Source organism: Colobus angolensis, unplaced genomic scaffold, assembly GCF_000951035.1.
Source record: "Colobus angolensis palliatus isolate OR3802 unplaced genomic scaffold, Cang.pa_1.0 Scaffold4, whole genome shotgun sequence".
NCBI classification, from domain to species: Eukaryota; Metazoa; Chordata; class Mammalia; order Primates; family Cercopithecidae; genus Colobus; species Colobus angolensis.
The window spans coordinates 713614-729661 of record NW_012117376.1 but is presented as its reverse complement, the minus strand read 5'-3'; the positions used below and the strand labels follow the sequence as shown (position 1 = coordinate 729661).

At 43.8% G+C, this 16048-nt stretch overlaps 1 protein-coding gene across 1 annotated transcript in view; it reads left to right on the top strand.

Moving 5' to 3' along the window:
• Window positions 1-14432, top strand: part of MACF1 (microtubule-actin crosslinking factor 1) — a 446661-nt gene extending 432229 nt beyond the window's left edge. Inside the window, exons 90-92 of the mRNA XM_011955644.1 lie at window positions 7418-7629; window positions 12030-12159; window positions 12969-14432. Coding sequence (XP_011811034.1) covers window positions 7418-7629; window positions 12030-12159; window positions 12969-13225 — 599 coding nt within the window. The 3' untranslated portion in view covers window positions 13226-14432. The remainder of the gene's footprint in view (window positions 1-7417; window positions 7630-12029; window positions 12160-12968) is intronic.
• The last annotated feature ends 1616 nt before the right edge of the window (window positions 14433-16048 follow it).

Here is a 16048-nt window from a genome sequence, read left to right as displayed (position 1 = left end):
GCTCACTGCAAGCTCCGCCTCCCAGGTTCACGCCATTCTGCTGCCTCAGCCTCCCCAGCACTGGGACTACAGGTGCCCACCGCCATGCCCGGCTAGTTTTTTTATATTTTTAGTAGAGACGGGGTTTCACCGTGTTAGCCAGGATGGTCTCGATCTGACCTCATGATCCGCCAGCCTCGGCCTCCCAAAGTGCTGGGATTACAGGCGTGAGCCACTGCACCTGGCAAGTTTAGACCTTCTAAATGAGGCATCATGGAAGCGTGCAGGAGCTAGCTAACCACTGTTTACAGTCTCAGATTACCTTAATGCCTATGTTGCGTGCCTTTGGCATGGCTGTAGTAACCTGGAAGGATGACGATAGGGAATTGTTCGCACATCTTTGCATCTCTAGCCAGTGAAATACTATACCAAGAGGTGACCATTGACTAGAGATTTCCCTGTGAAAACAGGGACTGTCTCGTTATGTTTATTTGTTTCGTTATGATGTGTAAGCGTACCCTAAGAAGATGACGAACTGTATTTTCCCAGCATCCTGCATGCACCCAGCTAGGAAAGCAAGTGAGACACCCTTTGGGCCCTCAGCAGTCATTTAATGAGGCGTTACAATATACCTACCTCATGGTAGCCTCTGGGGCTAACAGGGTCATGACATAGGAGATCAGCATAGGATCCTGTGATAGAATTAAACAGGTTCTCAGTTCACAAAATGCACAGGTTAAATGTGTTGCCGTTAACATGGGATAATCTTCCTTCTTGTACTATCTTTCTTATGGAAAGCTATTTATCTGCTCTTTTAAATTGCTTTAACAGTCTATATGTAGTAGGTGTTGGCAGTCACAAATTTAACCTTGTGGTTTCAGTCATGAAAATTCATGGATTTGCATTTGTGGCTGGTGTGCAAGAGAGCTGGTCACACAGTGAGAGAGTGAGCCTCACTGGCCACTGACTCCTCACTTGAACACAGCTTGGTACTTCTGTTCTTCATCCCCATGGAATAATGAGCACTTCTTAATGGAAGCACTTCTTAGTGAGTTCATGAAGGTTGCGAGATCTGTTCCTTGAAACTGTTGAGAGACTATTGTTTGCAGAGGCTATTTCAGAGAAACAGAGGCTACGCTGTTTCACGGATACTTACTGAAACCCTAAATGCAAGCCTGGCACTGTGATCCAAAGGTAAATTAAGATGATGGTCCCTGCCTGCAGAAGCTCTCAGCCTAGTGCAGGGAACAAACGTGAATAAATGCCCTTCTATTTGGTAAAATGAATAGTTGGGAGAGCAAGAGAGGAAGAGATGACTGCCCATGAAGATGGAGAAGGTATCAGGAAAAGGACGTATTGGGCCAGGCATAGTGGCTCACACATATAATCCCAACACTTTGGGAGGCCTAGTGGGGAGGATCACTTCAGGCCAAAAATTTAAGACCAGCCTGGGCAACATAGCAAGACCCCATCTCTGTTTTAAAAATAAATATAGGCCGGGCGCGGTGGCTCAAGCCTGTAATCCCAGCACTTTGGGAGGCTGAGACAGGCAGATCACGAGGTCAGGAGATCGAGACCATCCTGGCTAACCCGGTGAAACCCCGTCTCTACTAAAAATACAAAAAAAAAAAAAAAACTAGGCGGGCGAGGTGGTGGGCGCCTGTAGTCCCAGCTACTCGGGAGGCTGAGGCAAGAGAATGGCATAAACCCGGGAGGTGGAGCTTGCAGTGAGCTGAGATCCAGCCACTGCACTCCAGCCTTGGCGGCAAAGCGAGACTCCATCTCAAAAAAATAAAAAAATTAAAATAAATATAAATATAGGCCGGGTGCAGCAGCTCATGCCTGTAATCCCAGCACTTTGGGAGGCTGAGACGGGCGGATCATGAGGTCAGGAATTCGAGACTAGCCAGGCCAATATGGTGAAACCCAGTCTTTACTAAAAATACAAAAAAACTCACCGGGCATAGTATCATGAGCCTGTTGTCCCAGCTACTTGGGAGGCTGCGGCAAGAGAATTGCTTGAATCCAGGAGGTAGAGGTTGCAGTGAGCCGAGACTATGCCACTGCATTCTATCCTAGGCAATAGAGGTCTCAAAAAATAGTAATAATAAATATATGGCCAGGCACGGTAGCTCACACCTGTAATCCTAGCACTCTGGGAGGCTGAGCCGGGCAGATCACCTGAGGTCAGGAGTTCAAAACCAGCCTGGCCCACATGGTGAAACCCTGTCTGTACTAAAAATACAAAAATTAATTGGACCTGGTGGTGTACATATGTAACCCCAGCTACTCGAGAGGCTGAGGCAGGAGAATTGCTTGAACCGAGTAGGCGGAGGTTGTGGTGAGCTGAGATTGTGCCACTGCACTCTAGCCTGGGCAATAGAACAAGACTCTATCTCAAAAAATAACTAAATAAAAGTAAATTGTGTGTGTGTGTGTCACTGTATGTGTGTGTGTCAGTGTATGTGTGTATATACTGCACTCCAGCCTGAGTGACAGAGTGAGACCCTATCTCAAGAAAAAAGGTTTTGAAAAAGGAAAAGGAGGTGTTGCTTCAGCTACATCTTAAAGGAGGTAACACTTGACCAGGCAGGAAAAGGGATCTGGACGTTCTCGGTACAGAAACCACATGTTCATATAAACAGAAGTGTCAGCAGCTGAAAAAGTAAGGGGACAAGTAGTCCCATGGGACTAGTGTACAAGGTTAGCGACCAGATAAGACTCTGGACAGGGGTCAGCATCAGGGGCCAGGTGATGGATACCAGACCACTGGGTCCTGGGTACTTGCCACATTGTGCCTTCCTAGTCCCCAAGATGTGGTCCTCAAAAAAACACGAAAAGTCATGGTCAAATGCATTTGAGAGATGCCGAGTTAAAGCTCTCCCAAGCAGGGAAATACAGAGGACCAAACCCCTTTTGTAGGAAAACCCTAGAAAACCTCACTTGGGGAATTCTGCTATAAGCATTGAAACACTATGGAAGGATTCTGAACTGTTAACAGATTTTCATTTAGAAATTTATTCTGCAAAATACAAAAATTAGCCAGGCAAGGTGGTACATTCCTATAGTCCCAGCTACTTGAGAGGCTGAGGTCGGGGGATCACTTGAGCCTGGGAGGTGGAGGCTACAGTGAGCCATGTTTGCGTCACTGCACTCCAGCCTGAGTGACGAAGTGAGACCCTATCTCAAAAAAAAAAAAGAAAAGGAAAAAAAAAAAATGCATTCTGCAGAATGAGAGAATGAGTGAGGGCTGGGTGGGTGGTGAGATGAGAAACAAGGAGACCAGTGGGAAGGCTGCTACAGATACCCAGTGGGCAGGGGGTGCTCCATAAAACACCTGAGTGCAAGGGGGTGTGCACAGGCTCAGGGATTCAAGAGGCATTTGAAGGTAGAATCAATAGACTGAACTGCCCTCGGGAGAGAGGGACCTACGTTGGCGCCAGGGTTTTGGTTCCCGGCTCTGGTCGTGTCTAATCAGATGTTGGATATAACCTCTGGCATCCAGCGGGAGGCCTGCCCTGCTACTACATTTGGAGTTGGGTGTGACTGTATGGTGGCACTGAAGCCTCAGTGGGTGAACTCATCACCAGGTGGAGTCTAAGAGGGAGAACGGAACTGTGGACAGATCCAGAGGACACCCATATTTTAGAAGTGGGCAGGGAAGAGAGGTCAGCAAGGGAGCAGGCGTCCCTGAAGCCAGGGGAAGACAGGGTTTCAAAACCAAGAGAGCAGTGTGTAGTAACCCTCCACGTGCAAGTTACAACAGCAGAGAGACGTTTTTACCTAACAAATTGTCAGATTTTTTTCCTGTATGCACTCATGCTCATAGCACAATAATTGGCCAGAATGAAGTAAATTTAATATACTCATATTATTTTGGAGAGTGTACACTAGTATAACATTTTGGAATCAGCTGGTATCTGTCAACCTTGACACATGGTTGACATTCATCAGTTGATGTTTTTACCTAAGATAAAACATCATGTAATTTCTCCCCAGAAAATCTACATGTAGAAATTTATCTTAGGCTGGGCGTGGTGGCTCACACCTGTAATCCCAGCACTTTGGGAGGCCAAGGTAGGCAGATCACAAGGTCAGGAGCTCGAGACCATCCTGGCTAACACGGTGAAACCCCATCTCTACTAAAAATACGAAAAATTAGCCAAGCGTGGTGGCGGGCACCTGTAGTCCCAGCTACCCGGGAAGCTGAGGCAGGAGAATCGCTTGAACCCAGAAGGCAGAGGTTACAGTGAGCCAAGATTGGGCCACTGCACTCCAGCCTGGGCAACAGACCAAGACTCTGTCTCAAAAAAGAAAAAAGAAATTTATTCTAAGGAAATATAGTGGATACATGCAAAATGTTTTACAAATTGTCACAGCATTGGCTACAATGTTTAAAATATTTAAACAAAAATGCAATATTGGACTGGTTAAATAAATTCACATCCATATGATGAAATAATACATAGCAGCTAGTTAAAATTTTGCATGAGACATGCAGGGCATGGAGGAAAGTTTCTGGGGTGTCTCAACGCCTGTAATCCTAGCACTTTGGGAGGCTGAGGCTGGTGGATCACCTGAGGTCAGGTCAGTGTTTTTGAAACACTGTCCTCCGCTGGCTTCAAGGACGCCTGCTCCTTTGCTGACAACTCCTCCCTGCACACTTCTAAAACATGGATGTCCGCTGGGTCTGTCCACAGTCCCGTTCTCCCTCTTAGATATACATATACACACACATATATACACATATACACACACGTATACACTTAGTATACATATATATACATACACTTAGTATGTGTGTGTATACACACACACAGATGTGCAAAGGAGTAAGACACACCAACATAATAGTGATGTCCCTTAGGTTGTGAGAGTAAAGTGACTTCTGTCATTTTGGTTTTTAAGACAGCGTCTTTCTCACCCAGGTTAGAGTGCAGTGTTGTGATCACAGCTCACTGCAGCCTTGACTTCCCAGGCCCAAGCAATCCTCCAACCTCAGCCTCCAGAGTAGCTGGGTCTACAGGCACATGCCACCATGCCTAGCTAATTTGTTAATTTTTTGCAGAGTTGGAGTTTCACCATGTTGCCCAGGCTGGTTTCCAACCTGGGCTCGAGCAGTCTGCCCTCCTGAGCCTCCCAAAGGGCTGGGATTACAGGCATGTGCCATTAAGCAATTTTCATTGCCCTCCTGAGATAGAGGTTGTCAGTGACCTTTGCCAGAGCAATTTCCGTGAGTGGTGGGGATGGAAGCGTGAGTGGTCTGAGGGGAGGAGTGGAGACAGCGAGTGTAGGTGGTGATGCAGAGAGCTAGGCTGGGAATGGCTTGGGGGTCGGAGGACAAAGAGGACAACTCAAGTGGAAGAAGTGGGTTCTAGGTCCACCTCTACTGCCACTTTGCTTGACCTCAGCCTCTGTGAGTACTTCAGTTTCTCTGTAACATAGGGATGCTAATTACAGTCAGGTGCATTATTGCACATTCTGTGAACTGTGCAGTGCATAGGGAACATATCACTGTTATGGTATTAGAGAATGCCCTTCCTAAAACATTTAAAATGTCACTTCCTTCAACTGCAGTGCAATTTCAAAGTTTTCCTCTTATATCTTTTTTTTTTTTTTTTCTGGCAGCGTTTGCTCAGAAGTGGACTTTTTTTTTTTCGAGATGTTGTCTCACTCTGTCACCCAGGCTGGAGTGCAGTGGCGTGATCTCGGCTCATTATAACCTCTGCCTCCTGGATTCAAGTGATTCTTCTGCCTCAGCCTCCTGAGTAGCTGGGACTACAGGCATGCACCACCATGCCCAGCTAATTTTTGTATTTTTAGTAAAGACAGGGTTTTGTCATGTTGGCCAAGCTGGTCTCGAACTCCTGGCCTCAAGTGATCTACCCGTCTTGGCCTCCCAAAGTGCTGGGTTTATAGACGTGAGCCACTTTGCCCAGCCAAGGGTCACATATAGTTGAGACTTGAGGAGGAAGGACACACTGGATCATGGAAGGAAACAGTTTAGCATTTCAGGGACCATTAAGTCATAGATCATCCAGACAACAGGGCTCTTAAGAGACCGGTTGACCTGATCGTCTCTGGTGAGCCTGAGGAAACTGAGGCCAGAGCAGGAAAAAATCACATATAGTCTAAGTTGGCAACAGAGCTTAGACTATAACTCAGAGGTTTTGGTATCCAAGTGAGTGCTTTTAAGCTGATACTTTGATATGTTCTGTCAGCATATAATATATTTAGAAGAATTTGAATTTGATTTAGGAATTTGGAACCATGCTGCTTGGATGCTTACGTAACCTGATTTAAAACCTGATTCTACCAAAATTCCTCAAATTCTTTGAGGGACATATGGGGTAGGACGGAAGAGAAAGTGGACAAGATTTCCTACCACCTTCTAGATTTATGTTTTCTGACCAGTTAAACGTCTGTTATAGAAAAGAATGACAAATATTTTGCTCATAATGATTGCCCTTTCTCCAGCAGTCCCATTTGTTTAGCTGTGTCTAGTACTTTGTAAAGAGTACACAGTTTAGAGTGGATGAGGAGGTAGAGGGTTTCTGCGGGATTATATCTTACAGTGAGAAATAATCTAAGAACATATTCTAGAGGGATTGTCTTTTAAATTAGTAGCATCTTTCGCATTTAACATTTGTGTTGGCTGTGCCTAAGATCTTCCAATGGAATCCACATTTTAAGTTCTGGTTGTGCAGCCCCAGAAAGCCACAAGACAGTGCTAACTGGCTTCCCATGCTGTCTCCATGTTCTTTGCACCTTGATGTTCCTCTCCTACTTGCAGTTGCTCCTTTAGCATTTTACTGCTTTCAGTTTTTCACTTAACAATTTCTCACTAGCAAGTTTCGTGCATGGTCTTGATGTCTCTGTCTCTCTCTCTCCCCACCTACATGTTTACTTCTTAATGATTCTCTCCTGATCTTTTTACTGTCCTGAGTTCCTGGACTCCTTTCTTTAGGATTGTTACTGACTGAATTCAAATAGAAGAGTCTAAACAATGTCGATTTCAGTAATGTTTTTCTCTATCCTGCAAAAATTGAGCAAAAAGTACACATGTACTATGAGAGAGAAAAGAGGGGTTTTGATTTAATTTCAGAGGTTTGTGAACTGTTGCATCTGCTTTACCTCTAGCAGTCACAGTGTGCTTACTCCAGGGACAGTGGCAAAGCAAGACACTAACAGCAGAGTGGGCTGGTCCTTCTTTATACACAGAGACTTGCTTATTATACAGTTAACATATCTGCTGTGGGTAGGAACCCTGACAAGGCTGATGTGTCATGAGTTTATCTCTATTTTTGAAGAACCCACAGATGATACTAAACCTATATAACTTATATAACTGTTATCATGGGGTCAAGCCGCTGTATAACCATCAAAGGTACATTTTTGAGAATAACTGATACTATGTGTGTGTTTATTTCCTTTTTAGCACGAGGTAGAACTAACATTGAACTTAGAGAGAAATTCATCCTACCAGAGGGGGCATCCCAGGGAATGACCCCCTTCCGCTCACGGGGTCGAAGGTCCAAACCATCTTCCCGGGCAGCTTCCCCTACTCGTTCCAGCTCCAGTGCTAGTCAGAGTAACCACAGCTGTACATCCATGCCATCTTCTCCAGCCACGCCAGCCAGTGGAACCAAGGTACGTACTGATCTCCATTATGCCCTTCTTCCCCACTCCCACCCTCACAGATGTTCATTGTTCACAGTAACCTCTGAAAGACTCCAGTGAGGAGAAGAAATAAAAATGAAAATGTTTTATTTTATAAATAAAACATGAAAATACACAGACCAAGGCTGCCCTTTTCCTAGCAGTACACAGATATATGGCCTTTAAGATGACTCCAAAGGACATTTATTAAAATATGCACTCAGCCTGGTTATGTCAGAAATGTTTATTTCCTCATGTTCTCAGTTTAAGTTTGAGCCCGTCTAGTGTTACTACTTTTGAAAATCCAGGCTGGACACAGTGGCTCATGCCTGTAATCCCAGCCTTTGGGAAACTGTGGTGGGAGGATCCCTTGAGGCCAGAAGTTCAAGACCAGCGTGGACAACATAGCAAGACCATCTCTACAAATTTCTAAATTTATCATCTCTAATTTTTAAATTTAGCCTAGCATGGTGGTGAGCATGGTAGTCCCAGCTACTCAGGAGGCTCAGGCAAGAGGATTGCTTGAGCCCAGAAATGCAAGACTACAGTGAGCTATGAATGCACCACTGCACTCCAGCCTGAGCAACAGAGTGAGACTCTGTCTCTAAAAAATAAAAATAAGAAAATAAAAAATTTAAGGGAAAAGGAAAGAAAATCCAGGCACTGGCTGTGCACTGGAGCTAACAGCTAAGTTTGATGTTACGATGGGTTATGTATGAAGGATGTTAGTGCCTGCCTGGTCCTTCTCATCCTGATGGACCGACATGCATTTTATTTTGTTTTCTGTTTCTTTAAAATTTAGTATCTTCTATTTTTTTCTGTTCCCAATGTGCACCCTTTTTGTTCCTTTTTCAATTGTTCCCGTCCTTCCCTTTGGATTTCCGTTTCACAGACTTCACTTCAGTTCTCTCGCTGTTATGACAAACCCTGGTTGGTAAACAGTAAAGCTGGCACCCCTATCAGGGACAGCCATTCTCCTGACCTCCAGCTGCCCAGCCCCGAGGTAGAGTATGGCTTTGCTGACTGAGGACACAGTCAAGACAAGGCCCTCACTAATGGACTTGACCAGCTCTTCTTCCTGACACGAATCCCTGCATTCTTCCATCTCTGTAGTGCTTGCTGTCACAGCTAATTCATCTAGTCCAGTGTTTTCAGGGGTTTCTAACTCGGATTCACCAAAATTGGAGAGAAATAAGAGATACCTGAAACTAGATTAATAACTTAATAACTTTATAACAATCTTGAGAATGATACTTGTTCAGAATGGTAAACGATGGTCATTCCTGGAGATTTGTTTATTGCTATCATTTATAATCAGGCCTCTTGGAATCTCCAAATGTCAGATACTCAGACGAGTTATGAACACTTGAAATTCAACTATGGCGCATGTTCTACAATATTCTATCTTTGCTTAGAACAGAAGAATGGTTGGCGCCACCCACCCTGAGACACATGTCCAGGGTAGTTGGTATTGCCACACCACACTGGTCCGAGGCGTGGGTGCTGTCTCCTTCAGCCAAGCACAGCACCAGTGAACACTGCTCTGAGGCTCACATTCTAGCTTCTGAATTTCTTGGCCTAGGCACTTGAGTTTCTGTAGCCTTGATTTGAATACACATGCCAGCAATTCAGCATGTTCAAGTGCAGCCATTAAAATGCCTGAACGCTTTTGGAAGAGCAGTGTTTTAGAAATAAAACATGGACGAGTGGCTTGTCTGACAGCAGTGCAGTTTGCATTCTAGCTCCTACCGGGAAACATTGGATTCTTGTGCCTCAAAAGACAGTGTTGCCTTCGGTCTTGGGAAGCCTTAGCCAGAGAAACAAGGGATGCACAAGAAGTCAATGGCTGTGAATGAGCCACTGTTAAGAGGTTCATTTTACTCCAAGCTAAAACTCCAGTTCAGAAACATATCTGGTTTAGAGTATGATCTGGGGACCTACTGCCACTAAACTCCTAGACTTACCCTGCTCATCTTGCTTTTCTTCTTTCCTTAATGGCTCCAGTTTCATAAAAATCTCAGAAGTTCTGTTTTAAATTTTAGATGTTTAATGATGAGGTACAAATTCTCATACAATTCTGATAAATCAGGGCTTTTGTTCTGTCTTAAGGTTTTATTTTCTGTTTCATTTCATTTTGAGGCTTCATCTTTCCTTACTTATTGTGTTCTGTAGCCAGGCCATCTCCTGACTTGGAATTCTAGCCCCGGGTCTAGCTGTTGTCTTCCAGCAGCAGTGCTCAGGAACTTTAGCTTCTGAAACTGGTGCTCTTCCTCCTATGTGGCCAGGAAAGTTTGTGCTTGAGTGTTAATCACTTTCTGTCGCTTATGCTTTTTCTTTATAAATTTAAGAAGTACAGCAAACACAATGAGATGGGTTGCTTTTCTCTTCTATTTGCATAAACGTCTTAAAGGTCCTGGAAAACAATTTACGCAATTGATTTCAAAGAAAAATTAGAATGGCATGCTGTAGCATGTGGCGTAAGTGGTTGTGTTTTCTTTTTTTTCTTTTTTTTTTTTTTTTCGTTTTTTAAAAAGCGAAGTAGAGACAAGGTCAAATAATGGATGTTTAAAACATTTAAGGATCAGCCTGGCCAACATGGCAAAACTCCATGTCTACTAAAAATACAAAAATTAGCTGGATGTGGTGGAGGCGCTGGTTGTCCCAGCTACACAGGAGGCTGAGGCAGGAGATCACTGGAACCTGGGAGGCAGAGGTCGCAGTGAGCCAAGATTGTGCCACTGCACTCCAGCCTGGGCAACAGAGTGAAACTGTCTCAAAAAAAAAAAAAAAAACCCCACACAGATTTAAGTCTGGACATGGCGGCTCACCCCTGTAATCCCAACACTTTGTGAGGCTGAGGTGGGCGGATCACTTGAGCCCAGGAGTTCAGGACCACCCTGGGCAACATGGAGAAACCCTGTCTCTACAAAAAATACAAAAATAAGCCAGCCAGTAGGGAGGCTGAGGTGGAAGGATTGCTTGATCCTGGGCGGTCAAGGCTGCAATGAGCTGTGAAGTATGCCACTGCGCTCCAGTCTGGGTGATGGAGCAAGACTCTGTCACAAAACAAAAAAACAAACAAACAAACAAAAACCCACACATTTAAAATATTCTTTTTCCTGCAGTTAAGACTACTATCTAAAAAACCAAAAAACATCACTCAAATAGGAAACATAGCACCTATTGGCAGCAGTGATAATAATATTTGGCTCTTTTCCAGTTTGGGAAGTGCTTCTATACATCATTTATTTGTTCACCAAGTTGTTATTGAGTTCCTCTTCTGTGCCAGACAATTTTACATGCTGAGGATGTGAGTGAACAAAACAAAGTCCCTGCTTTTATGAAGTTGATGCAGGAGAGACAGGCAACGAACAAGTAATACCATACGTAAGACAGTGATGAGTACTGTGCAGAACACAGGAAGCAGGGGAGAGAATAGAAGTGTACAAGCAGTGTTCTGAGTAGTGAGGCAAGACCTCTCTGCTAAGGTCATCCTTTCAATAGAGCCTCTGCAGGGAATGAGGGGGTCAGCCACACGTATCTGGGGTAGGCTTGGGGGGTAGTGATTGTGCAACAACACTCCAGGCAAAATAAACAGCAAGGGGATAAGACTGGGGGACCCTCACTAGGCCATTGGTGAAACAGCAAGGAAGCCAGTGTGGCTGGGATGGACTGATGAGGAGTGTGGTAGAAATGAAGTCAGAGAGGCAGGATTTAATCCCTGATTTCCCAAGAGAGAAGCAAAGACAGGTGTTAATTTCAATCAGTCCCGGAACCCAGACTCAAACCCAGGTCTCCAGGCTCTTCATGCACAGAGTTGTTCCTGATGTCTCAGTCCCACAGTCATGTGCTTCTCATAGTTTATTTGATCCATGAGTTAAGTAATTTTATCTGCATTTTACCAATAAGGATAATGACTAAAAGATCTTACTAAAGTTACTGCACCTACTTGGTGTTAAGAGATTGGAGTAATACTTGAATCTCCATGTCAAATAGGTGGGGCTAAAACTCATTTCAAATTTTTAACCCCAAAATCTTGATACCTAGGATTATTTGAATTTCTTTTTCCTTTACTCATTCACCATAATCGTTTGTTGTAACTATTGTAATCTTACTGAGGATTTTTTTTTCCATTTATAGTGGAAATTAGTGAAACAAAAGGTATTTGAAGACATTTTGAAACTTTTAATTGGAACATAAAACTTTTATTTTGGGAATTATCAAAATATATGACCTAGGATACTTTAAGAGAAATCTTTGTTTTCCTGGACTTTTAATTTGCTTCTCAACTGAGCAAATATAAGGAGGTGTATGGAGACCTTTGAAAGCTGAATTTCTAGCGAAGATTTTACCAAGTAAAATGTGACCTTTTTATTATTTTTTTTTTTAAGGTTATCTCATCATCAGGTAGCAAGTTGAAACGACCAACACCAACTTTTCATTCTAGTCGGACATCCCTTGCTGGTGATACCAGCAATAGTTCTTCCCCGGCCTCCACAGGTGCCAAAACTAACCGGGCAGGTAAGTACCTGCCCTGTGACCTACAAGCCAGGCTGAGAATTTGGAAACAACAGCCTGTGTGGAATGTTTCACTGCTCCCAAGGAGCCGGTAATGAGAGTGGCACTTAGTGTGATGCCCAGAAAGACAGACGTGCAGATGCTCAAGTGACCTTTACTTTTTCTGTCATTACAACTAGCTTTAAGCTTTCCTTCTGAGATGAGATGCTTCCACAGCCAAAAGCTGGGCCATGCGTTCTCATCAGAAATGATCTCATTTGAGAGAATGTAAAAAAGGAAATGTAGGTCTTCCTCAGACACCAGTCCAGTGTTGGGATGAGCAGCTTGCTAGTAATGTTCCCAACATGTCATAGTTATTATGGCTGCTGTTGAACTGAGAAAGGCAGGGGAAGATCACATCTGTTCCCCTGCTACTGTTCCTCATGGGAACCTAGGAATCTGCCTTCATTTCCTGCTGGCTGCTTCCCCTCATTTGGCCTCTATCCATCCTGCCCATGGATTAGCCCAGCTGGCAGGCTCACCCACCTGTGCTGAGGTGGTTGAGCAACCCTGCTTGCCTCCACTTTGGGGGCATGGAACGTGACAGTGCTGCCGATAGAAGTGGCTTTCTAATCCCCAGGAAACAGCTTCTCAAGTAGAATCACAAAGCTAGAAAAGGCCTCAGCAACTTCTGTATAGATGAGGAAAAGGGGGTGCAGAAAGGCTGTGAGATTTGCTTAAGATCACACAGGATCAGAACCCTAGCTTCTGCTCACTTGTTCTTCCACCCCATGCTGTCTCTATAAGTCTGCTGTTTGATTCTTGAATTCCAGACCCTAAAAAGTCAGCCAGTCGCCCTGGGAGTCGGGCTGGGAGTCGAGCCGGGAGTCGAGCCAGCAGCCGGCGAGGAAGCGATGCCTCTGACTTTGACCTCTTAGAGACGCAGTCTGCTTGTTCCGACACTTCAGAAAGCAGCGCTGCAGGGGGCCAAGGCAACTCCAGGAGAGGGCTAAACAAACCTTCCAAAATCCCAACCATGTCTAAGAAGACCACCACTGCCTCCCCAAGGACTCCAGGTCCCAAGCGATAACACTGTCCAAGCACCCCCAAGCCACTCTCCACTTTGAATCCTGCTCCATACATTGGGTGTATATTTATTCTGAACGGGAGAAGTTATATTGTTAAAAGTGTAAAAGAATAATTGTGTTATGAAGCTGCCTTATTTTTTTCTTTTTGTAAGTTACTATTTTCATGTGAATATTTATGTAGATAAAATTTGCCTCCTGGTAACCCTGTAATGGATGGGGCCCAGAAATGAAATATTTGAGAAAAACAAGTGAAAAGGTCAAGATACAAATGTGTATTAAAAAAAAAAAAAAAAGCCTATTAATAGGGTTTCTGCGCGGTGCAGGGTTGTAAACCTGCTTTATCTTTTAGGATTATTCCTAAATGCATCTTCTTTATAAACTTGACTTGCTATCTCAGCAAGATAAATTATATTAAAAAAAATAAGAATCCTGCAGTGTTTAAGGAACTCTTTTTTTGTAAATCATAGACACCTCAATTAGCAAGAACTGAGGGGAGGACACTTATTACTGCTTTTTCCATTGTTTAATGTTTTGTGATTTTTAGCTAAAGAGAGGGAACCTCATCTAAGTAACATTTGCACATGATACAGCAAAAGGAGTTCATTGCAATACTGTCTTTGGATATTGTTTCAGTACTGGGTGTTTAAAGGACAAATGGCTGCTAGAATTCAGGGGTAAATGTACATGTTCAGAAAACGTCAGAACATTTGGGGTTTTAAACTTGATTTGTTGCTCCCTACCAGCCTAGACACCGATAACTCTTGTGTTCACCAGGACCCAGACCCTTGGCAAGGGATAGGCTTGTTGGTGACATTGTGAATTTCAAATTTGTTTTATCCACTTTTTTTGCTATTTATTTAAATGGTCGATCAACTTCCCACAAACTGAGGAATGAATTCCACGAGCCTGTTCTGAAAATGTGGACGTTAGACAAACACGTGCTCGTCCTTTAATGGAGTTCACCAGCACACTTGTTAACCAGTCCCGTTTGCTTTCGTCTTTTTTTGTGCGTAATAAAGTCAACTGACCAAGTGACCACGAAGAGGGGCTGTCTGGGGCTCCTGTTTTTTAGCTGCTGTTCTTCAGCTCCGACCATGTTGCTGTGTGATTATCTCAATTGGTTTTAATTGAGGCAGAAACTGAAGCTCTACCAATGAACTGTTTAAAAACAAGACACACTTTTGTATTAAAATTGCTTGCAGTAACAAATGTTTTGTATTTCCTGATTTTCTTTTCAACCATTACCTTATCTATAAATGTTACCCTGGGGTATAATCATGTTATAGGTACTTAAATGCATTATGCGAATCAAAATATCTTGACGGATAAATTGTAGAGCTTAATAGATTCTGTTTTATTTCATCCTTGTTAATTTTGTTTAATATGGCTGGGCATGGTGGCTCACGCCCATAATCCTAGCACTACGGGGGGCCAAGGCAGGAGGATCACTTGAGTTCAGAATTTGAGACCAGCCTGGGAAACACAGTAAGACCTTGTATCTACTAAAACTAAAAAAAACAATTAGGCATGGTGGCACATGCCTGTAGCCCCAGCTACTAGGGAGGTTAAGGTGGGAGGATCACATGAGCCATGATTGCACCACTGCACTCCAGCCTGGGTGACACAGCAAGACCCTGTCTCGAAAAAAAAAAAAAAAAAAAAATTAACATGAACATGTAGGATATCTGTCCTACTTACACGATTAAACAAATAGCATTATGTAAAAAGATACTAGAAATCTTGGAGATCCTGGGTTCTGAGAGAATGGGACCAGTTTTTCATACTATGTCACAGTATGCTGAAATTTCTGGTTAAGTGGTAGAATTTCAGAGGTGGAAGCAAAATCGGTCATCATATCTAGCTCCTTTGTTTTATAGATGGAGAAACTGGGATGGGAAAGTAGAAGAGAAAGTGATTTCCCTGAGCTCACGAAATGAATAAACGACAGAAGGGAACCTTGAAGTTCTCCACTCCCTATTCAAGTCTGGCACTTCTGTTTCCTCCAGCCTCTAGACAGTCGGCTTTATAATAGAGCAGCCAAATGTTAACTTAGTAACAAGAAGAAAAGGGCTAGAGGCTTCCGAGGTAAAGGGGCTGAAACTCATGCCACCTGTGTTCTTGGTCATCAGGCTGCATTCCTTATGACATAGGCATTTGGTGAGGTCGATGCATGTTTGCCAAAGCTGTGAAGGCCAAATATCCTGATTAAAAGGAATTTGGAGCCTAATGGATTCTGAAGGAAGTGCTTACTCTGTTCTCCATAGAACTGAGGAACTTCAAGCTGCTGGGACTTTGTATAGGATAGTGTTTTCACCCTAATTTGCTTCCCCTTCTAGGCCTCTTGGCAGTAGAAGCACGTGAGACCAGCTTGACCTCCATCTTCCCAGATTCTGGACTATGTTACAGAATCTTAACAAGTAATTAAGGTTTTCTGGCAAAGTTCAGCTGGCAGTGGCACCAACAAAAAGTGCATTTTTTTTTTCTTTTTTTTTTTTTTTTTTGAGATAGGGACTCACTCTGTTGCCCACTGGAGTGCAGTGACACAGTCTCAGCCGACCGCAACCTCCACCTCCCAAGCTCAAACGATTCTCCTGCCTCAGCCTCCTGAGTAGCTGGAGTTACAGGCGCCACCATGCCTGGCTAAAGGTGCGTTTCCATTCAACAAATGCCTGCACACAAGACCATGTAGGAAATGAGACGCTAGGAAAAGGGTTAAAGTATAATCACAGTTCTGGGCCGGGTGTGGTGGCTCACACCTGTAATCTCAGCACTTTGGGAGGCTGAGGCGGGTGGATCACTTGAGGTCAGGTGACCAGCCTGGTCAA